Genomic DNA, 24884 nt, shown 5'->3' with positions numbered 1-24884 from the left:
AAATAACTCAACTCTCAAAATTCAAAATAATTGGAAAATAAACAAACTCAATTTAAATATCTAAATATAACTATATATAAAATTCTCCCCTGCTACCTCACAATACTGTAAGGCAGAGACTCCACTAGCGTAAAAATGGGAGTAAAACCCCTTGCCATAAAAACTTTTAATCACGTGACTTATGTGTTTGCGCTTGGATTGTGGTGGAGGTCCTGCTAGCGAAGTTTTTACGGCGACGGCACTGTCGAAGTTACACCTGTACGGTTGTATATGTGATAGAATATAATCATTGTCTTTATATCGATATATAAGAGTTTTTTCTGTGCTATAATTACAAATGTAGTAATAATAATATCTTTACTTTCATATATTAACTTTTATTATTGTATGATTAAGATAATACAGTAATTATGAACTTAGCATTTTTATTATATACTCCTCTAAATTGAAGGATTTTCCTTTGGCCATCCATTATTATAATTGGGATACCTCTTGTCGTAGATACATGAATACTTTCGGATGTTTTCGATAACTCTTTCCAGATCTATTCTAGAGTAGCCACGAGAGAACATACACAAAAGCTCATTTTCCGCCATTTTCGCACTGTGTCACAATGACCTAGATTTCACTGACTTGCGATTGGGGGATGGTACTGTTTTACGGCCATATTTGCGTCAAAAGTTGAACACTGCTCAACTTGCTTTTACGCTGATTTTACAACCTGCTCAGGCATAAAATAGCATGGTCACATGATTAAAAGCTTTTATGGCGAGGGATTTTATGCCCATTTTTACGTTAGTGGAGTCTCGGCCTATTTCTAATGAATTTGACCGGAAATCAAAAGCCAAATAATAAAAATTTAATATATAATTTCATTGTCTAATACCCGTGTTATGACTATTATACATGGTTTAATTTGTTGGTTATGCTCAAAATAGTTTAGCTACATCATATATGATTAATGCGAAAAAATTATTAATTTATAAATAAAATTTTGTAGTAAGAATCAAATGATTGTTTTAATTTTCTATTATATAGAGAATACTTACCTGCTGGAATGCTGCATTTATCTGTCCTTGTTGCAATAACTGCCGAATTTGCTGTTGTTGGATTTGCGGATCGATCATCTGTGGTATGGGAGAAACCATATTGGACTGTAATGCTCTAACAGAGAGCTGATGTTCGGCTATTGCCGCTTTCACTTCTTCTTGAATCACAGTTTTTAACTTGCTTAGCATCTCTTCTTGCTGCCTATGTTAAATAACAAGTAATCGGAAAGCTATGAATAACAAGTTTTAAATTTTCAGAAATGTATGAATCGTATATAAAAATTAAATGATATGGTTTACTTTTCGTTTCTTTCGAGATGTTGTAACATTTGCTTGTGCACCATTGTTAAAGAATTTCTAACCATCTGTTCTACAGAAGACTGAAAATGGGACAACTGCTCATGTACTTGTCCCAGTGTCTTTTCTGTATTACTCTGAGCTTGTTGTCTATGCCTTTCCAGATTTTTTTCCACATGTTGTAAATCTGTCACAAAGAAATTATAACACAAAACAATGCTAATTAATAACTTATACAATGTGCCTTATTACTATTTTATTGTTACAGGATTACAAGCCTTACAAGATTTAATATAAATCTATATTATCAGAAAACTAGCAGATAGGCCCGGTGTTGCTTGGGCAAAAGTAACATTAGCGAAGATTAAGATTATTACGTTGTAGTCAACCTTACCCGTTTTCACAGAATGCAAGAGTTGAGTCTGGAAACAGATTGGCCCCGTTTTCAGACTAATTAGAGAATTTTTAGATGGTTTAAAAATATGTTCGATTTCCCGCATAAACAAAAAAAAACTGCATCTGCGTCTTGCACGTCGCTTTCTCTTAACAATTCCATTGTTGATGGAAGTGTTAAGCCTTAATCCTGTCCCTCTCCCCTGTGGAAAGGTATTTTGAAAAATCCCTTCTTAGTGTGCGTTCTCGTGACGTAACCTAACTGTGTAACAAATTTCAACTTTCAACTCCTAACTGTTTGGGCTCTACGCTGATTATTATTGTTATTGTTATTATCAACTCATCTCCTGAGACTCGAGTATTGAGGTTAGAACTAGACTAAAGTGGTTGATACTGACCCCCAGGGATCAAAAATTAATTAGAAGTCGATTAAAATGGTTCATAAATTATTGGTCCAATTGGTTATGTATGCAATAGTTCAGGATGTTGCAAATTTACAACATCCTAAACTGTCATTTACATAACCAATTGAGTTAATAATTTTTAATGAATCATTTTTGATAGACATCTAATTTATTCATTTATGATTTATTTATTTATTTTAAATTGATTATACAGTAGCATTCATTTGGAACATATGACTACTGCCTCATTACAACAAACTCCTTTAAAAACTAACAAATAATATAAACCACAACAAGAAAGAATACAATAAAAACGTTGCCTGCTTCCATAAAGAGAATAAAATAAAAGCCTTGTTTGTGCTCACAGAAAAGTTTAAAAAGATATTTATTATTAATTGAACTTACATTCTTCTGTTCCGCGTTGAAAGCTTTCATTTAGCTGGTAGAAAAGGTTTTGACAAGCTTTCTCAAAAGCGGGTACGGTCGTTGTTTGAAAAACATCCCGACACGTCATCTGTATGTGCGGTTGTACCAACGAAACAACACTCTGTCCTAAACTTTCACTAAATATCTGAAAATGCATTTTTTGTGTTACTTTCAAAAATTATTATTTGTAATTTTATTAATTTTTCTTGATATGTACCTTATTTTTTGCTAATTTTCCTATACTTTCTCTTATAATGTTATCACTAGATACTAATTTTTGAGAAACCTCTTGTTGTAACTGATCCTTTAATATATCTAGGAACTTCGATACATCTAAAAAGATAATTCATTAAAAAATTAATGAAATGAAAGAATGCAAACAAACAAACAAACTGACTAACTTACGAGGCAAAACTGAATTTTTTATCTCATTTTTGATTGTTTTATCTAGTTTATTTGTAATGGCAACTGTTACAGTCTGCGATAAGGCAGCCGCCTGTTTCTCCAGAAGCAAATGATCCATTTTCCCCTTTCTAGCAAACAAGGGCTCTAATTTTCTAACTATTGTATAGATTAAGGTAAATAACTCAATATAGAATTAAAGCAGAAAAAGTAAAGAAAGGATACAGCCTTCTTCGCTTTGCACAGCTACAATATGTTCTATGTTGGCACTGAGTTTATCTTCTAATTTATCAACTTGTTGTAGTAAGCATTGTAATGTTTTATCCTGTTGATGAAATTCTTTAATTTCCTGCTTTACTTCTTGAAGCTGATGCCTCTGACTATGGATCAACTCTAATAGAATATTCATGTTTTCTTGTAAATTCTTAACCGATCCTTCTAATCTAACAATAAAGAAAGAAAAATAATAATAATCAAAAGATATATTAATAATTTTCATAATTCACTGTTAATAATCTTTAATTAATACATTTTTATCATTATTAAACAGTTCAAATTATGTTAAGAGCTTGTTCTCAAGCCCATAAAGTATGTAAAAATTAGTATAGCCAAAAAATGTTGATATTCATATTCTCTATTTTTACAATGGCAAAACTTATTGTTATGTGACTTTTTCAGAATCACATCATGGAAAATAAATACTTTGCAGTCATTTTTCATATTTTCAAATTTAAAATAAGCCTTAAAGTTTATGTACTTTCTCTATATTCACTATCACTGTATATAAGATACATTCTATGCAAATTTAAAAACTACAGTGGACCCCCGATATAACGCGCATGTCGGGCGGGAAACAACACCCGTGTTATAAGGTGAACTGTGTTATACTGAGCGGCGTGGTTTAACGCGGTTCACCTCTTTACAATAATGTCAAGCTTTTCTTTCACACTGTAAACTTTTCTTTTACTCATCATGCATACAATAATTAAACACTATTCAAAATACATGCAGGAACTCAATACATACACAATTACTCAATACGCAGTAACAATAAAATGCGCTACTCACTAACGCCGCACGGACCTGTATAAACGTGTTTGAGCTTATCGCGTTGCAAACATTGCCTGCGGTATAGTGAGCAGCGCTATAATGAAGGTCCACTGTACTTGATAAGCTGATTAATATCACATTACTGACAGAATTATTTAATGAATTATAAACTTACTTGTGTAAAACATAATCCATTTTGTTGCTAAGCTGATTGGATGGAAAGGATTCTTTTATAGATTCAAGGGCACAAGAATGTTGATTATTTGTATTCTCATGTATATCACCTCTAAAACATTATAAGAATTAAATTTAGAAAATCATCGTAAATAAAAAAAAAATTAAAAATCGGAAGATTATAAGTTATACCTTTCGTCAGTGCCTATAACACGATATTCTTTAGTTGGGTCGGGAGCCTGTGGCCATCCATTTGCTCTGTATTCATTATGTCTGTGTGACAAATCATTGGTAGAAGCTATATCTAAAGAGGAGCCATGATTGCAAATATCTTTTCCATCTTCTGATACTATATTATTTTCCATATCATGCTGCTGTTCTTCCAATCCCGGTTCTTCTTGCTCCCCTAACAAAACACATTTATATAAATTAATAAATCATTTTCAAATTTCTCTATTTGAAGCCTATAGATTTTATAGAATTTTTAGCAAATAATCAACTGGTAGTAATATTTTGATTATTTTCCTCACCACTGTTTAATAATTTCGATGGTGCCATTATTTCTGCCACCTCTCGGCTTGGGGAACTGGTAGAACTATGCTGGGAAGATTTTCTGCGGGGAAGGATGGACGAATCGGGCAAAGGTTCGGAAGTCTCGGTTTCTGCCACTTCGTTATCGTCGCGTTTATCTATGGGAGATTTTGGTGGAGAGGACACATGATTAACATCTTCCATTTGTTTTAAGGGAAGGGAAAGTGGGGAATGGGAATATGTGGACACCGGTGGAATAGTTCCGGCTGCTGGGGGAGAAGTAAAATCATCGGGAGTCAATAATACTTCTCCACATCCTTTATAAGACTGTAAATGAGAAGTCAAAGGAGATCTTATAGAGGGACTGATAACGGTGGATGAAGATGCTGCAGAATCTAAAAGCATAGTTACACTTTCTTCATTTTGTTTTGGCACTTCACGAACTTCTAAACTCAAATCGCATAATTTATCATGATAACCTGTAATGAAAGTTGTGTGTGAAAGACTTCTGACCAAAAATTAAAAAATAAAATATAAAATACTTTAATTCTTTCTATAATAAATTAATGAACATTCACTACAATCAAAATAGCTATTTTGGAAGAATTCATCAAGATAATGATATTTAGAATGCTTTCAAATTCTATATCTTTATTACTTTCTGGTTATCAGTAATACCATTCATAACATTGTATGAATGCAATGTATAATATTTAAAATTTTGATCTTATCAATTGTATTTGAAGATAAATTATACTTCATTTAACTTACAGGATTATTTATAGTCATACTGAAAGTTAAACTATCCAAATAATTTACTAAAAATAGCATTTTTATTATATTTAAAAATCATTCAAAAGCCTTCTTAGTTTTTGCAATCTTGTATTTTTTTCATATTTATTTACATAAATGATTTTTAATATATAAATTTACTATTATTTTCAAATTTTCTCACAAATATTAAATGTTGTAATAATACAGCATGATCCATTGTAATCAATCTACTAAAATAACTTAAAAAAATTGTTGAACCGGAGAGGACTTCGAGAGGGCCACAAGATAGGGCCACTGATTTCACCATAGTTGATGTAACAATTGGTGAAACTGGGTTCAATTTATTAAATGATAACCCCACTTTTTATTGCATGTTATAATTCTACTTTAAAAACCAAACTAACTTTTAACTGAAACACTTTTGTTTTTTTTTTTTTTTGAGAAGGTACAGTTAACAAGTTATGAGCATTTGAAATTTTGTGTAGCCACCACAGGGTGCACACTTGAATCTGTGGATATTTGTGAAGTTCTTTGGAAAAAGGAAGAAAAACGCTAAAAAAATCATTAGGAAGCTATTATTATTTGGTGAAAGGGGTTCTCGTTTATGAAGATGAAGCTAATTCCATTTTCACTGAGTGTCGCATCACCGAGTTATGGTGAAACCAACGACCCATCTTGTGGGCCCCTTGAGGTCTACCAGTTTTGTTTTTGTAGAATGCATATTTTGAGTTATTTTAGTGGATTGGTTAAAGTGGACCATCCTGTATAATTTGATAAACTCAAAAATATAATTCCTAAAAGAATATCAACAATATAGTACCTACTTAATGAAAGAAACTTCATATTACAAACTGTATAAATCCGAACAATCATAGTAATAATAATAATAATAGAAACAACAATAAGTAAAATTACTTATAGAAAAATCACAAGTCTAATGCAAGTTATAAACAATTAACTGGACAAGACTCGATAGAATATTCATTTAGATTACTGTAACTAGTGGACATTTCGATAGGTATGTTCACAAGTAAGTAAACAGTGTTTGTATTCTAACAACATGGTATTGCAAAATAATCAAAACTCTTAAAAATGCTATAAAGTTATGTTTTAAAAAACTGTATTTAACTTATTTCTTGTACGATCAGTTATCGTCGTCACAGTTCAGTATTACTTACCAAAAGATTCTTGCGAAAGAGAAGATACAGAACCGGAAGTCTGAATAGGAATGGATAACATAGGCTCGTAAACAATTCGACATGCTTGTAAAGATCTATAAAAAACAAACAGCATTTGAAAAGATTGTCAACTTTTATAAGCTTAAGATTTATAAAATTTATTCAAATTTAATTTCAAAATCTTTAAACCTTAAAAAACATTAGTATTATATGACACCCGCTAAATTTAATAAATAATTTATGAGGGCTGATTGATAAATAAGGGTTGATACTGTAACCTGTTTTAAAAAGTAGTAAAAATCAATTTTTTTTATCAGTCATATTCATTTTCAGCATAATCATTATTTAGAATGACACTTTTTTTTTGAAATCATCAATCCATTTTTTGCATTTGCTTCGTCCATTCATTTATGGTGGCTTGTACTTCAAATTCTATAAAAAATAGCAATTTTTCAACACCTTTAATTTTGGGAACAACCAGAAATGTGGGTTGTAAGGAGGTGTAACTAAGTAAGGAGGGTACAAACTAATATGTAACCTCAGATTCTTAAGCATCTTCACTGTTTCTCTGCTTTGGCACAGTCTTGTGTTATCGAGGTACAGGAAAACACTTCTTTCGAGCCTTATTCCATAAATGCATTTCTTAAGTGCTCAAAGTTTTAAAAACACTTTACTGAATTGGTTCTTCTCTCTTTGTACAGAATTTTCCAATACTAAAATTTCAATTACTGATTACGTTATATAGAATGAAGACAGGTTTGTGTTTAAACTTGACTTAGGCAATGATACAACCTAAAAAATTGAGACTGCACTTACAGACCACAAAGTCATGGCTAATAAATGCTTGTCGTCACATATTTCTTTGTAATAAGAGACCTTCACAATAAAAGCTTCTCAAATGTGTAACTCAAACTGCTTTTTGAACAAAAATTGATTAAAAGCTGCTTTAAAAACTAGCACTTTTGAGTTACACGAAACCAAATAGAGAAATGGAAATCAGAAAGAAGACAATTTCAGTAAACTAACACATACAAGCAATGAGATATGTTTGTATATTTGTTTGGCCCACAATATAACAAAAGATTATCTTTGTTGCTATTTCTCTTGCAATACTTAGGGAAAGGTTATTACAAATTACAAATATTACAATACAATACCCAAATATAAAATATTCTAATATGATACACTCCAAGATAGAGAGAGAAAACAGTAAAGCAAATAATAACTGAAATTGTTTCGGTTTGTGTCATTATTTACCTTAGTATCTACTGTTTTCTGCCCTGTTTTGGCTTGAGTTTCACGAAAAATAAATTTGTTTTAGAATAATTACATCAAAACATCATTACTGGTCAATTCTATTGAATGTTATCATCTCATAATGGGCTAAATTATGGCCAGCTATATGATATTTAATGTGTCTGTGCTGCAGTTTCACAGATTGATTAAGCATGTAACATTGATGATGCAAATTAATTCTTCTATATATGTTGCAAGAGAAACAGTCAAAGATGCTTCTTTATTTTCTTTATTTTTTCACTAAACAAACTTTTATGAACTAATGGTGTTCCTGATGTGGACATGATCAGTTTATGAAAATCTGTCATTTCCCCAATATACTTCATGTCAAAGGATCTGTGATCTCATTTGAATTTTTAAAATCCACAGGTTCATATTGAATATTTCTAAGAAATGTTATACACTATAAATTTTTAATACTGTGTTGAATAATACAGTATTAAAATACAAATTACAAACATGCAAAAATTAATAGTTTAAATTCATCATGTAGTAGTTTCCCTTTCCATAGCTCTGATAATTTAATAATGTAATTTGTTTTATAGATATATCTCTATTATTAGAACCAAAGTATCTATAGCAATATGCCATCTGCCTTTGCAAAAAATCACACAGGCATCATGGTAGGATATCGATTATTCTTTGGTGTATCCATCATACTTTATTTACTTACTTAGTGATACAAGGCAATACCCATTGAGAAAAGTAAGCCCCCATCCCACCCTCTTCAACAATAGAAATCTGATTAAAATTAGAACATAACATACGTAAACAACGAGTAAATTACATAATATATAAGGCTTTTCTTACATCATTGTTCAAATGTACAAAAATCCACTTTAATAGGCACCAAAGGAAAATTTGGATTTATATAATACAATAACACAATTATATTTCGATATAAATCTCTATTTCATCATAAAAGTTTCAACTTATCGCATAAAATAATTGTAGAGTGTCAGGAAACAAAATTTAAATATCTCACTTTGTATGAATCCAAAATAACTTCACAACGTTTCCTTCGATGTATTTCTCATTTCCACTAACTTCATCTCCTTCAAAATCATTCTTATCATCTAGTAAATTAAGAATTACATTATTAACATTTACTTTCAATAATATTCGCAAATACAAGATCCATATAAATATATTTAACGTGTACGGTACCATTAGCAGCATTTACATGTTCCACGTCCACGGTAGACGGTTTATATTTGCAACGTGAAACGTCGGTAATTGCAAAACTGAGTATTGGATATGTCAGTAGAAATTCTGATATAGAACAGAAACTAGCTTGACTACTGACAGGGTCTTGATGGATTTGCAGTATGTATAAAACCTTAATTTGTATAATTGCAATTAATTAATTTATAAGTAATTACTAGACATAGGACACCTAGGCATTAAAAATCATATAAATACAATTTTGATTCTCTCCACCCTATAGGCACTAAAGGAGCCGTTTTAGCAACCCCATTATGGGATCAACCGGGCCCACAATGGGCAGCCAAATGGTGGGGAATGGGGTCCAATGTATCCAGACGGACATCCCACGAAAAATTCTGAGTTTATTTGATTCATCCAGATTCAACCCCAGATCTCCCAAAGCAGTAGGCTGCCACCTTAGCTGCTCCACATAGCTATAAAAGGCATAATTTATATGATTTTTAATGTCTAGATGTCATATCTTTAGTTACTACATAGTTTAAAATCAACAATAACCTCTTTCACTTACTTTTCTGTTGATATCAGTTAATAATAAATATGACGACGATAGATCTAATTCTGCATTCAAGCACATCTGCATGTTATCGCCATCATTAAGTACAAATCTGTTTAAAAATACAGGGAGGAAAAAAATGTTTTTTCAGTTACAAATTAAAAATTTTAATTTTCATTATTAAACTAACTTTATAGTCTGCAAGCATATCCAAGTTTCGCAGCTCCAAAGTTTCAATTCCTGGTTCTTATCTGCTCCGGTAATGGCAAATTTCCAAAACTGAACACTAAAAATTGTGCATTAGAAACTTTCAATTAAAAGTAACAGGTAATAACAATAAAATAACTATCATTCTGCTTACTCGGGGTTTGGATTTTTATGATTATCGAGAAAAAACAAACTCGAGAGTGGCTTTCCTTTGTGTGGCTCCCACTGATGAAGACATCTGTTGAAATGCATAAAACTTTAAGAACTGGCACAAAATTTTGATCCAATTTAAGTTTTAAATATTGATAACGATCCTACCTGGGAGTAGTGCTTTTATCTGTGTAGAGAACTTGAAAAAATTTAACATTTCCATCTATACTAGCAGTTGCTAATGCAGTCCCGTCGGGAGACAGAGCAGCATCAGTAATGGGCTGTAAAATCATAAATTTATAACAAATGTTGCATCACTTCTTATAAATTATACTACAACTTAATATAAATTTTTAGTATTTATTACCGATTTCATTTAAAATTCAGTATACAATACAATTCTAATTACTTTTAATATTTCATTTTAGAATGAAAAGTACTATGAAAAATTTCTGGAGAATTAAACTGGGTACACACATACCAGAATACCTGCCAGGAATACTGGTACACATCTACCTAGCTTTAATCACCCCAGATTTGATCCCAGATCCCCAAAGTGATAGGAGCTTCCTTAACCATCTTGGCCATAAGCCTTCAAAGATAGTCAGATACTATCTTGCATTTCAAATTTATAATTTCGCATCTTATATATGCAATTACAAATATGTAAATGCATATACAGTATGCATACAAATATAAATTTTTTGTAAACTTACTCTGTTGTGCTTGCATATTTTATGAATTCCTTTCTCTACTTCATTCGAATTTAATTGCTTGGCGTTTCCATACTGTTTTGTAATTATATCAATATTTACAATTTCTACTTTTTCATTGTGAGTCACTACGAGAAGTTTGGACACATCATCCAAGGAGTTTTCTTCGTCTATACTACAAGGTTCTTCCGGAATATACGGACACCAGATTATCCTATGAAAATCACTAGCAACCGTATCTCTGGGTTGAATAATCTGAACAACTGATTTTCCCCTACAAATATGTTAAGAAATACAAAGAAATATTCCTAAATATTTAGTAAGATAAAATTCTATTATTACAGTTATAAAAGTAAAGGATACATAAGTTTTCCATCTTGTTCTACAATTTCGTAAACATATAATGAGCCTATTTCGTCTACGCAAGCCAGTAACACGTCTGTATTAGAGTAAGAAAATGCTAAATCTTTTATATCTCCAGTCATTCCTTTAACGAGAGTGCGTTCTCCTGTTTGAGGCTTCAAAATCCTCACCATTCCAGACGGGCTGTTGTACACTGAAATCAATTAAATTTTAAATGTGTGTGTTAATATTGTTATTTTTTAAGCAAGCGATTGTAACTTAACAAAATCACAGCTGTGTTATTTCATTAATTGTGTAACGTTACCTTTATCTGTTATTTAAATTATTATATTTTAAGATGCATTCCTGTAACTGGCATAAACTTATCTTAGATTTCAACCAAAAGAAAAAATCTTTACATCTTGGAAAAGAAATCTTTATATAAAGCCAATCCCATGATGGGTCTTTAAAAATAAAAATGATGCCTATGACAGTTCTTAACAGTGATTGGCAAAGAATAATTTTTACACTTATCCTACCACATATATCAAAATCACATTAATCAAAATACGGTATCTACATTAAGTAAAGCCACATAAATTAAAACTTCTGTTGCATATATAAAGGGATTGCCGCAATTAATCTTGCACGTTAATCAAATCCTGCATTAAGCAAAACCGAGTTAAGCAAGGGATACCTGGATTATTATTATTATACCATTAAATTATTGTAATTATATTAATTATTATCCGAGAACATTGTAATGTTCATTAAAACATAGAAAACCATTCAAATTTCACATTTTCCAATTACAATTTCTCAATGTGTGCACCTCATGTCACAAGACACACATCAACTGACACTCTAATTATTCCTACACTTGCTACAGCACATCTGTTGTCACTCCTCCCAAAGCAGCCACATTTCTACTGTTCCTGCAGATTTCTCATGTTGTAAAATGATGAGTGATGAGATGCAGAACACAAAATACCTTCTCTACTGCACAGTCACCATTTTTGTTTATGGTGCTTCCTAGAGATAGTAGACAACAAAAACGTTTGAATGTGGATGGGAGATGAAACTCTGACAATTACTCTATCAAATTTAGTTTCAAGGATCAGATGATATTATGTGATGAATACTTTTAAAGCTTGTTTTGTTTCTCCATCAGATAACTGATTTAATTTTCAGCTATTCTGTTTGATTTGAATAATAAAGCAAACAATTATTTACTGTGACATTGCCGCAATGCTGGGCTGAAATTTTTAATCGTATTTTTAATAATTTTTTAATTTAATATATATGCTCTCCACCTCAAATTAGTAGTGTCTTGCCCTTGTAGATAATACTTTTCCATTAGCAATAAAGTCGTACAGGTCATCTATTGATATCTAACTCCTTTTGGGGGAATATTTTTTAATTGAAATAATGTGACTTCCAGTTTTTTAACTGGAAGTTTGTATATAGTTAATCAGGGTCTCCTGCCCCTAATCTTTCCATACTTGGCCTCGTCCTTCATCCGTCTAACTCCGTTCTTGAGATAAGGAAAAACGGACAAACGGACAACAGTAAGAATTTATAGGTCTACAATTTTTTCAAATTGCATCCCAATTATCCATTTGAAACAAAACAACTAAAATTCAAGTGAACAATCTGATAAGATAGCAAAGTTTAAAAACATTAATGATTAAATATATTTATGATTTCTTAAAAATGTTGGATGATTTTCTCATTATATTTTCCTTACATAATTTTAGATAATTATCATTTCTTCTTACCATAGAAATTATATTCTTATATTTTTATGGATAAACCTGGATTCTTTATTTTGCTATTAGTGCTTATAGGAACTTATAATCTAAATTAATCAATTATCTAATCAATAAATACAAATTTTATAACATCTTTCATTCCTCTAAACTATTCATCAAATGCAAGATGTAATCATAAACATGCTATTTACAGTCAAAAATGTTCGAGATTAACTCATAATTCATAAATATTTAATAGATTTCTGATGAGATTGCGTATGATTACATAAATATTAATAAAATTTTCAATTTTGTTGATATTTCAATCAACTGGTAATTAGTAGTATTAGAATTTTTTCACTTATGTCTTTTGATTTATTAATGGTATTATTCTTTTTTTTTAATTTAATCTAATCTAATCTAGTTATGAATTAAAAAAATAAAGAATATAATTTAGTATAGTAGTTTAAAAATATAAATATAAGCTAAATTATTGTATAGAAGCTATATCTCATGCTAAAGACACATCAGGAATTATGTAGTTAGGAAAGCAAAATAAAACTTTTCCACTTTCATTTTGTTTTAATGCAGAACAGATTCGTAACTTATTGAACTTTTTAATTAAAAAATCAAATTACTTTATTTTAGTTTCTATCTTTTTTATTACAGAGTTAGAAATTAAGAATACCTGATAGTTGTCCAGCAGGACACCAGCTCTAACTTCTGGTTGTTCTGTAATGCTGTCCAAACTGTAGAGCACATATTTTTTTAAAAATAAACTACCAGGTAATACAGGAAAATTATCACACACACAAAAAATAAAGCTTTTTTATTTGCTTGCACACTATACAGTCATTTATTAAGTCTAAAAATAAGAAGAATTCTTGAAAATCTTGTGGAACCCACGATACTGAATTACCAATATTTGCCATTGTTGATAAAAGTTAGTATTTTATTCGGAATTTTTTAAATATTGATATCGACATTCAAAATTTTTTGATTATTGATATATCAAACAAATCTTGATGTCAAGCCTGATAACAATATCAAAATTTTGGTATAGTGTAGCACTAATGACTAATTGAATATTGAATAAAATTTATTATTTGATACTATATATAAGTAAAATGAAAATCTAAATTGCTGATTAATGAATTAAAGAATTCAACTTGTTCAATTTAGAATGTGAATAAAATGATAACTCATTTAGTTCAAAAATTACTGGTTCTGGCAAAAGAGCCTTTTGTTATATACTTTATTTTGTATAAAAACAAAATTAATTTAATATCAGAAAATATTAATCTAGTACAGTGATTCTCAAAGTGGGGGTCGTGAAAAATATTTGGGGGGGGTCGCTGAAAAATTGATGCCAGATCAATTTTTTCAAATATTTTATAAATTTACTATGGATTCATGTTTAGAAATACTGTAATAGAAATAAAAAATATATAAAATAATTTTTACTTAAATAAATTGCACATATAAATAATAAAAATAATATAAATATTTAAATATGAGCCTAACCCCCTCCCTCCCCGGGATGTTTTTTGACACATACTTATTCTTCGGGGGTCCTTTGAAATTTTTAAGTGCAGAAGGGGGATCGCGGTCCAAAAAGTTTGAGAAACACTGATCTAGTAGATGCATTCTTAATTTAGTAATATGTTTTAGAAATTATTTTATTTTCATTTGAATCAAATTTGTGACCAAACTGAACTTTTGTACGTTTCCAAGAATGTCGTCAATATAAACGAAAAGCTTTTTGTTTATATTGACGCAGTGGAGTAGCGAGGGGGGTGCAAGGGGGTGTATCATGCTCCGAGCACCACTTGCAGAGGGGCGCCCAAATGGTCTCCAAGACAAACTATATGTGTTTCTGGAAGGAGGAGGGGGTGTCAATAAAGTGTCGTATCCCGGGCGCAAATTATGTTAGCTACGCCACTGTATTGACGGCACTGCTGGAAACGTACGAAATGCAGTTCGGTCATCAATTTTACATTAGTTACAGCTTTAAAGAATAATTTTTTAAATCAAATTTTTTAGTTTTTTTTATGTCAGCTCATGTGCTTTCTATTCTCATATTTCATGGTGACCACATTGGATGTTGTCATAATGTAGTGATGTCTAAAACAAACTTTCTATTGCTTTGTTTTTATTATTATTACCAAAAAAGTAGTTACTATTTAATGGGATAAGATATGCATAAAATACAAAAAAAAAAAACAAGAAAATAAATAAGGTTGCCTACTGGACAACTTCAAAAGTACATTTGATAGTCCAAATAAAATTTTGATTACCTGGGACTATACAAATGCAAATTTCAAACCCTGTATTATAGTACACTTTATAATTTAGCAAAATATTCATTGACTGTAGTTATATTTCTCTTCCATCATTTTTTTAAATTAAATGCCACAAAGTGAACCAATTGAGCCACTCAAATGTACACGCCATTTGTCATTGTACTCATAACCTTCACAAAGAATCTGTTCTGCAACAAATAATTTTTTTGACAGTGAAAGAAGTATTTTGTATAAAAATTTTGATTATTTACTTAAAATAATTCACCAAATCAGAAATTGATTTCTGTTATATAACAATGCAGGGCCTCATTCTGCAGTGATATTTAGAAATTTTTTGAAAAAAATCTAATCTGTTTTGTTACTCTTCCTATTTATTTTCTGTAAATTTCTACTTATTCTCTTTTGTATTGGTTTGATTTAAGAAAGGACAATTCAAAGATAGGAAGAACATTTAACAGAAAACAAAAAGTTGGTGACAGTATATTTAAGAGTTTAATTAAATATATCTAAACTGTACACTTTTCTACTCTGTGAGCACAAGCAATTAATGTAGTTTCCTTAAAGTTCAATTAATCATAGAATAGAATTTAACATTTAAAATTTACACATTTTGTATTATGATCAAATGATTATTTTTACTTTCAAACAGTTTAATTTTTTTAAAATACCTTAATATCCTGCATATAACCAGTGAATTATCTGTGTTTTAAAGTTGATTTGAAAGCAGACAATCTGTGTTCTAGCAATTTTTACAATTAAACACCACTGTATATTATACACAAGAAATTAAGGTAATTTTCTATCAGTAATTTTTAAACTTTCTAAAAATTCAATCCATTACCTCTAAGAGAGTAGGCTAAGTAACTTCCTGAGAGGTGAACACTGACTAATCGGCCAACATATGACTTCTGTTCCCAACTATAGTCCACCACATTATGTATAGTTATCTGAAAATTAAATAGAAATCTATTTTAAAAGAACTTTAATTACAAATCTGATTATAAAAACTCCTATTGAATGCAAGAAAATTTCTGTATTTACAGTTTTAAAAACATAACTGTATGTTACTACAAGATAATTATATTTCCATTAATCATTTACTTGAACTATATCAGTATCTAAATATATGAATAAATTTAAAGTTATTCATCATATCAACAGATAAGCTTTTGCAAATTCTCATCAAAGAAGTCTTCTGCCAACTTGAACCCAACCTTGTACAGTTGTCTGCAGCTGATAGAGCTGCAGACAACTGTACAACTATCACTTAGGAACCATTGTCCTCCCAAAAGCTTGTTCAAATGCAAACATGAGTGTGTCAGTAAAGTGCTAGATTGGAGTTATATGGTGTGTAAATTTTTCAGCAATTTGAATGCTGTGGATAGCATTCAAATTGCTGAATTATCATAAAGCAAAATCACTCTATAGCTCAGTACGTCAAATCTTTTTTTAATAGCTTGCTGTAATTTTTTTCAGGTTATCACAATAATTTTAGACATTTATTTTTGTTCCACAAAGAAAGGACTCAATGAACAAAACACCCTTCAGCCTTTTCTGCACAATCTGGTTCAAAACCATGCCATTGGTCAATTTCTATATATATATATATTCCCATGGGATCTTTCACACAATACAATTACAGCAAGTTTCATATTGCCGGAGCCCACATGGTTTCTTGCTGCATATAATTGAAATTACAATGTTTATACTCTCTTTCACATGCCACAATTTTTTGCCGTGTCTACCTCCAGTGAGATATATGAAACTTAAATTTTCTCGATTAAAATGCTGGATCATAAAGTGAATATAGAATTATTAATAAATTCAGTTCAAGAAATATCTGTTTTGTGGGATATAAGTTGGAATATAAATCTCAAAATTTAACAGCAAATCAATAACATTAAATTTCTCATTTTATAATTTAATGAAGTAAAGGAGTAATGAGCAATATTTTCTGGATACATTCTAAAAGAGAATTTCATAGGCTTCTGATGCACTGTATGCATTTTTATTTAGAGCTGCAGGCTTTAACATACTTATAACCCCAGTATACTAGGTACTAATAAATATCTGCTAATAATACAAAGGCCAGTAATTCATATTTTATTCTCATTTTTTCATTGGTTTAGGTTAGTTGGAATGTTTTTGTCATCAATATCAGCTTAATTAGGGCTGCACATTAAGGATATAAACAACAAATAAAATTACATTGCCAAAATCCCAGGGGCCGTATAGAACCTCATAGGAATACCATCACCTGTGAGGTTCTATGTGGCTCATGGTTTCTCATGACTGAAGTATTGTTTGTTCAAAGCTTTACTTCAATTATCTCAACAATTTGTCAGTCCTGTCTTATCATATTAATAAAACAGAAAATGCTTCCACCAAACTTCTTTCTGCATTTACTGAATATATCCAGTGAACTATTTTTTTCATTTATGTAATATATATGTTACTGGCAAAACCCGATTTTACGCCAAACTAGTTTAGAATTATTATTCAAGTATATTAATGGTTAAAATAAAATTAAAAGGCAATCAATTAGATGAACAATATTTATTCAAACATAGTCTACTTAATTATAAAAAATGGAGTTAATGTTACCCTACGTATTGAAGGTGGCGGCTAGTCTCAGAGTCTAGCAATCAGAAGACAAGGAACATTGGGAACGTGCGTTCTAACCTAACCTATTCTAATAAATTACCATAATTATTAAGTAGACTATTCATCTAATGTTCATCTAATTAATTGCCTTTTAATTTTATTTTAACCATTAATATACTTGAATAGTAATTCTAAACTAGTTTGGCCTGACACGCTTACGCCAAACTAGTTTGGCGTAAAATTGGGTTTTGCCGGTAACACACACAACACACACATATATATATAGACAGATGGCATGTTTACTCTGTTCCACCCTGAACCACTTCTCCAATCAAGTATAACAAACAAATTGAAAATATAGAACTGACAGTACATATGATATTTTCTATATTTTCACTGAGCAGAAACAGTTGGTTACCATGCTTAGCTTAGATACAGTGCCATGGCTAGCCATGATCAGTTTCAAACTGGATTCATGTCCCAAAAAGATGGTTCACAAGTTTCTTGGCAGAAAGTATCTGTTTCATTTTTTTCATCTTTGGCAAGTAAATATGCCTACACTCCACTAATTACTGCTTATTTTCTGGTTTTGAGTTTGTAATCCAAGTTTCACGATCTATTACAATGTTGTCTAACAGCAAACTACCAATTTTGGTATACTGATCAAAGATTGTGAGTGCTGCTGCAATCCATTGTTTTGCATGTTTTGTCTGAGATGTTTAAACATCATTTGTAATATTGCATTTCACTAACAATTTCATATAAGCATTAATAAGAGAAATTTGGGAGAATTCTGTACTCGACTGACATTCAATTTTTTCATTCACCAACTGCATTAGAGCATCAAACACAAATGATTGGAAAAATCTTCCATTTTCAAATTACACATTCTGCCTACTTCCCATGAAAAGTCTGTACGATCACTTCTCTGTTCCATCCCTCATTGTACCACCTCAAAACATGTAAATCTGCCTATGAATTTTGACTGCTGGAACATACTTTGGCATTTATAAATTTAATTGCAGAACATATCTCACACTGAGTGGAAAGTTCTACTTTAGCAGATATTTCAATGCACAACTGCAAACCTCAAACCAAAGTCCTAGTTTAACTTGAATGATTCACAGTACTCGATTGCTTACTGTTTTCTCATTATGTTGTATGTTCCTTGGAACCAAGCATAAAATTGCTATCGAGAACTTATCACACAGGAACACTCCTCTTGATAGTGGATTTTTATTTTCTATTTTATACAAATGATATGCATTTCAGGCCATATGCCCCTCTTGGATGATCGAGTTACTATATAATACATGGGTCAGATTGAAAGTTTCCAGACAAAAGAAAATTATATAATGTGTAGCCCTGCAGTCTATTATATTTAATAGAGTAAATCTTGTTTGGTAGACAAACCAGATATCTTGTTTTCAAAAACTCCTGATATTCCAGAATGGTAGTAAATGCTCACTCTGGTCTGTCAATCATTTGTAATGAAGCTGGCCAAACATTTTCAGATGATGTTTGAAGATTTTAAACTGGATTTAACTGAGCTCAATAATTCCAGCATTTATAAGATAGATTTTCACTCTGCGCTGAATTGTATGCAAGTAATTGGATTGTTTGGAGATTTTCTGATGTGGCAGGATAACTTTTAAACAAGGTAGAAGCAGCTGACTTTCAATAGTATTCACAGAACAACATATGAATCATAATGATTGCAGTAAGATTAGATCCATGTGTAACACAAGAACAGAGTTCAGTCTAGCCCAGGGATGACAAATCTACAGTAGATGTGCCAAAAGTGGCATGTTGAAAGAATCTGCTTACAGACAATAAACTGTATTAACAAATTGGCAGTCTTGATGTTTATAAATGAGCCATCACATGCAAAGGTGAAGCATTTCATGTGTTGGTTGCCGAACAGTGGTAATATTCATTGGATAAACACGACTACTTTATCCAATGAATATTACCACTGTTCGACAACCACTGTGCAATCATATGCCTAGAGCAGAGATAGCAAGCCTTTTTGAGTCCACGTGCCATAAAGCATAGTTATCTTTAAAAATGCTTATGCCTGACAAAGTTCTAGACTTGGAATAACTATGTTTAAATAAATAAAATGAATGTGCTTTAATTAGAGTAAATGTAAAGAAGCTGATTGGAAAAAAGATCACCATGTGATAAACAGAAATCTTATGGTACGTGCCAGATGATTTCTCCGACGTGCCAATTTGGGCACACACGCAATAGGTTTGCTACCCCTGGCCTAGAAGATCAAAAGACTGTTACTGACAATTAATATGTAACTATTTCTCTACAACATATCTTTCAGGAGATTTGTTGGAGATTGCCAAACACTGGACTTTGGCATCTTCTGCTTCTTAATGGCAATACTTTGGCATATGACAATGAGGACAATGGATTTCCTAACTGAATTAAATATTACTAGTAAACCATCCTATATTCCAGATATAACACCTTGTGACTTCTGAGACTTTCCAAAGTGCAGTAAAGATAGTTTTTAGGTACAGAAAGCATGTTAAAAGCATCAGAAATCTTGGCATAATTGCTTCCACAGCTGGTTTGAAAGGATAAAATACTGTATAGAATGAGATGGGGAGTATCTCAAAAAGATATAACCAATATAATTTATGCATGATAAATAGTTTGTGTATATCTGGAAACATTCAGTTTCTCATATACATACATGGAAAAATTTACAAATAGAAACTTCAGAAATACTTCTATTCTTACCTTACTGCTACCTGAACTATGAAGAGGTGAACTTGGATAGATAATTACATCTTGAGCATGAATGCCAAAACTGAAATCTTCATCATTACCTGTGAGAATACTGTAAAAGGAAATTTCAGTTTGTTTTATAAAAAAGTATTCTATTGGGTTGTTCGGAAAGTTCGTAGCGATTTTTGATAGCCGACAGTTGAGACACCGATAACAACAAATTAAGTTTGAAATTATTATTTTCATTTGATTTTTTTCAGACTTCTTTAGGCATTACATACAAGAAGAAACAAACCTCACTAAATATAAATATTTTTGACAAATCTTATGAACTTAATACAGAACATAGTTTAGTTTTCAATACATTTAATGCATAGCATTTTTTTTGGATAAGTTGTTAAAACAGTGTTCATAATACATACATTTTTTGATTCTGCACAGATGTCTTGAGATTCTCATTCTGCGGATTATCTGTTAATGTTTCTGAAGTTGACTCCATCTGACCATTTGATACATTATTCGATCTACCTGTAAAACAAGATTAATGTACCTGATTAGATTCTGTCCAAAAAGTTGACAAAATTCTACACTTTGTTCAATTTGTATGTGATCTAGAGAAGTGTTTTTTGGTCTTTTCACAACAGCAGACAACTTTTGCCTTCTCCTCAGTTATGCAAAGCACCAATACAAAGGGTGAGGGACTGCCTTGCGATTGTTGCAAGCATTGAGATTTGTGCTCCGCTTATCGATCGTATTTTCTCTGGATATTCTGTGCTTTAATAGGAGTTTTATACATTGTTGGAAAGAGCGCGGAACGAGGAAACTGTGAGTGTTAAATGTTTTTAAATCGGCCGAGCGGTTTAGAAGTTACGTGTGTCCGAAGTTTTCGACTTTGGTCGGGCCTCACGTGTGCCTCCGGACTGTTATTTTGTCGGTTTCATATAGCCTTAACGATTATATTTAATGCCTGAAAATTCGATCTATTTCCGTCAATCCGTTACCGAGATATTAAGGTACAAAAATAGTACCGTTAACAAAGGACTGTAAGTCACCACGTGGTCGCCGTAGCTGGTTGACGCGTCGTAGCCGTTCGGCGACTAGGTTTACGAGGCTTCAGTTTTCGCTCTTTTTGCGTATTTTTTACGCTGAAGCCCAACGGTTGTCTTCCTGTTTGATGTTATTGTCGCGGTTTTGTCCGGGTCGGTTTACTTTAACGGCCTACTGCTTAGCCTATCGGCGTCTACCGAGCCGTTTGGCGCAACTGTGTTATTTCGGATACCTACAAGTGCGGTGTCATCTCTCGCAAACTATCGTCTTGGACTTTTTCCTCCCTTCGGCTGGGCACAAAATTCTGTGATTGACAGGATTCAGCGGGTTTTATTTCGTTCTAGCTGACGGTTGTGTCAGCTGAACGGCTACTGTGGACTGAGGACTCACTGCTGCCGATTTTTGTTTTGCTTTATTTTTTATTTTATTTTATTTTTTCTTTTTTTTTTTTTTTCTCGTCACCGGACGTCATTCGCCGTTTGGCTTTTCTTGTAGCCGTTCGGCGTAGATAATCTTGTCGGCGGGGCTCAGCTTATCAGCGTAGTTTTAGCCGATCTGGCGTTTCCTCTGTTTTATTGTTTTTTTCGGGGTCTATTCTTATTCGCATCTTCAATGGAGGACCCGAAGGTTATCCTCGAGTCGCTGGGGGACTGTTCTTCTCAACCACCCACCAGTACATCGGCAGATAGTGAAAATGAAGAAGACACACCCTGTACCTGGGATTCTGATGAAGATATTCTCAAGGAAGCTAATGTTAGTCTAGGGAGGATCATGGAGCTTGTCCCAGAGTCCACCAACTCCGCTGTGCGAAAACACGAAAGGGCTGAAGTCAGGAAACGAGCTGCACGAATGTTCGCAGCTATTCATCAGATGTATGGAATGCTCAAAGAACTGATATCCAAAACTTCTCAAATTTTAACACCAGCTACTGTCTCCAAAACCTACGCAGATATCGTCAGCTCAGGAGCTAAGCAAAGTAACACCACTAAAACAATTACTAGATCTCTATCTTCTAAGATACAGCAGGAAGGCAGTGGGGGGACACACGCTGTTTTGGTGTACCCCAAAGCAGAAGACCAAGATACAAACGAAAACCCGGATAAATTAATCAACACTCTGAAAGAAGCCATCCAACCACACGAGTTGGGGCTTAGCATCAAACGAGTTTACAAAGTTAAAAACCAAGGGATCTGTATAAGGGTTCAAAATAATAAAGATGGAGAAACACTTAGGGAAGCTATAGAAGGCATCCCTTCAATTAAAGAAAAAGTTAAATGCCATGTTACAGAGGGCCGTAGACCCCGAATCATTCTCTTAAACGTCCCAAATTCGGTCGAAGAGCAATATCTAATACAGACTCTATATAAACAAAACAACATATGGATGGGCCACACCTTAGAAAGTTTCACTCAACAATGCCGCATTAGTACGGTGTTCAATAAGGGACGTACAAAAGAAAACTGCAGACACATGGTGTTATCGGTTACTCCAGCAATACGTAGCCTTATCATAAATAACCGTCACCTCTCGTTGTCTTGGGCCACGGTGCGGGCCGATGACTTTATCCCGGTCACCAGATGCTACCGCTGCTGCGGCTTTAATCACCTAGCAAAGGACTGCCAAGAACTAACTCGATGTAGCCACTGTGCCAAGTCGCACAAATTCAACGAGTGCACAAAGAGACACAGCACCCCTTGCTGCACTAACTGCAACAATTACAACAAAGAAGTAACTGCAAACAAAAGGGTTCCAGCAAATCATAACGCTTTTAGTCAGGATTGCACTATTCTACAAAAAATAAAAACGCAACGAATTCAACAAACTGATTATGGGGTGTAATCAAACCAACATTAAAACTCAGCCTTCTATCAACACCCTGACTCATACCGGTAGCCCAAGCATGCATTCAACTGCTATGTGCAACTTCCGTCTCACACTCCTCACCATCAACACTCAGAGGTCCAAGGCCGCTTCTTCGTTCGTTAAAAAAATGGTGGACGATCATAAAGCCGACATCGTTCTCATACAGGAACCCTACCTTGTCAACAACTCAATTGTCCGGTTTGGGAAATGGAGAGTTCACCCCCCCTCAGAACTTCTGTAGCACTATCAAAGCGGGAATACTCATTTGCAGCAAAAACATCATAGCCAACTTCTGCCCAGACCTCAGCACCGATCACATCACTACCGTTCTGCTTACTCACGGCAATAACCGCCTTTATCTCTCATCAGTCTACTGTTCACCAAACGATGACATACACCATCTGATTGATGAAATGCAGTACATACACCCCAAAATTAGTGCTTTCCCCTGGGTTACTTCTGGGGATTTCAATGCAAAATCCCCAGTCTGGCACAGCCCAGAAGAAGACCCCCGCGGTTTTTCTATTTGCGAGTATATGTCAAGGAACCAAATTGTTTCCTGCAATACCAGCCCACTCCCGACCTTCTTCTGCACTCGTGGGAAAAGTTGGGTCGATCTGTGCCTAGCTAATGACAAGGCCCACAAGCTCGTCACCTATTGTAGCACTCTGGAAGAAAATAGCTTGAGTGACCATAGGTACATTAAGACTTACATTAAAACCAGCAACCCTATAAATATCAATAACAACATCACAATCAGGAAGACTAACTGGACCACTTTTCAAGATCTCTTCAAGCAGTTCTGGGCAACCCCAATTCAGGGGATCCTCTCGGACATTACCAACGTTGAGGAGCTAGCCGACCATATTAACCACTTCTATATTGAACTCTTACCACTACTCTACCACCATAAAAGAGATAAATCATAGTAATGCACCATGGTGGAACAACACGCTTAATAGACGAAGACGCAATGTCAGGCACCTTTATAGGCTTTTTAAAAGAGAAAACAACCCAACGCTCAAAGAGATCAAAAAGACAAATTACCTTGAAGAGTTTCGCATCTATAAAATCGAAATTAACACAGCGAGGACGCAGGCATGGAAAAAGTACTGCAGCGAGATTGGCAATAAGAGCGCATGGAGTGATCCCTATCACACGGTGCTTAAGCCAAGAAAAGCTACAAGTATCCCTGTTAATATCAAAAGGGAGGATGGTACATTTACATCAGAGCTTTCAGAAGCCTATAAACACCTTCTCGACACACATTTTCCTTTGGATGATTCCAGCAAAGACAACTACACTCAAACTAGCATCAGGAATAGTGTCTTAACTCATCCAAACTCTAACAACGATGTCCCTTTCACTTTTGCCGAAGTCCGTGCAGCAATTTTCACCATGCGCAACAAGAAGGCCTCAGGTGTTGATGGGATTACACCCCTCATGGCTAAAAAGGCATACGAAG

At 32.9% G+C, this 24884-nt stretch overlaps 1 protein-coding gene across 2 annotated transcripts in view; it reads right to left on the bottom strand.

Annotated features, from left to right (window-relative positions):
• LOC136985849 (enhancer of mRNA-decapping protein 4-like) overlaps positions 1–24884 on the bottom strand; it is a 47184-nt gene that overhangs the window by 5001 nt on the left and 17299 nt on the right. Inside the window, exons 2-22 of one of the 2 annotated variants that reach the window (XM_067283222.1) lie at positions 20932–21037; positions 20522–20621; positions 16002–16107; positions 11128–11320; positions 10768–11038; positions 10220–10332; positions 10056–10139; positions 9885–9980; positions 9710–9806; positions 9142–9313; positions 8960–9050; positions 6679–6773; positions 4726–5205; positions 4388–4601; positions 4197–4307; positions 3197–3414; positions 2975–3130; positions 2787–2902; positions 2549–2714; positions 1350–1533; positions 1050–1251 (exon numbers count right to left, since the gene is read on the bottom strand). In XM_067283222.1, coding sequence (XP_067139323.1) covers positions 1050–1251; positions 1350–1533; positions 2549–2714; positions 2787–2902; positions 2975–3130; positions 3197–3414; positions 4197–4307; positions 4388–4601; positions 4726–5205; positions 6679–6773; positions 8960–9050; positions 9142–9313; positions 9710–9806; positions 9885–9980; positions 10056–10139; positions 10220–10332; positions 10768–11038; positions 11128–11320; positions 16002–16107; positions 20522–20621; positions 20932–21037 — 3371 coding nt within the window. The remainder of the gene's footprint in view (positions 1–1049; positions 1252–1349; positions 1534–2548; positions 2715–2786; positions 2903–2974; positions 3131–3196; positions 3415–4196; positions 4308–4387; positions 4602–4725; positions 5206–6678; positions 6774–8959; positions 9051–9141; positions 9314–9709; positions 9807–9884; positions 9981–10055; positions 10140–10219; positions 10333–10767; positions 11039–11127; positions 11321–16001; positions 16108–20521; positions 20622–20931; positions 21038–24884) is intronic. The other variant, XM_067283228.1, reaches the window with a different exon arrangement.

Source organism: Centruroides vittatus, unplaced genomic scaffold (assembly GCF_030686945.1).
Source record: "Centruroides vittatus isolate TY-2023 unplaced genomic scaffold, ASM3068694v2 contig_1213, whole genome shotgun sequence".
NCBI lineage: Eukaryota > Metazoa > Arthropoda > Arachnida > Scorpiones > Buthidae > Centruroides > Centruroides vittatus.
This window is presented reverse-complemented; position numbering and strand designations above follow the sequence as displayed.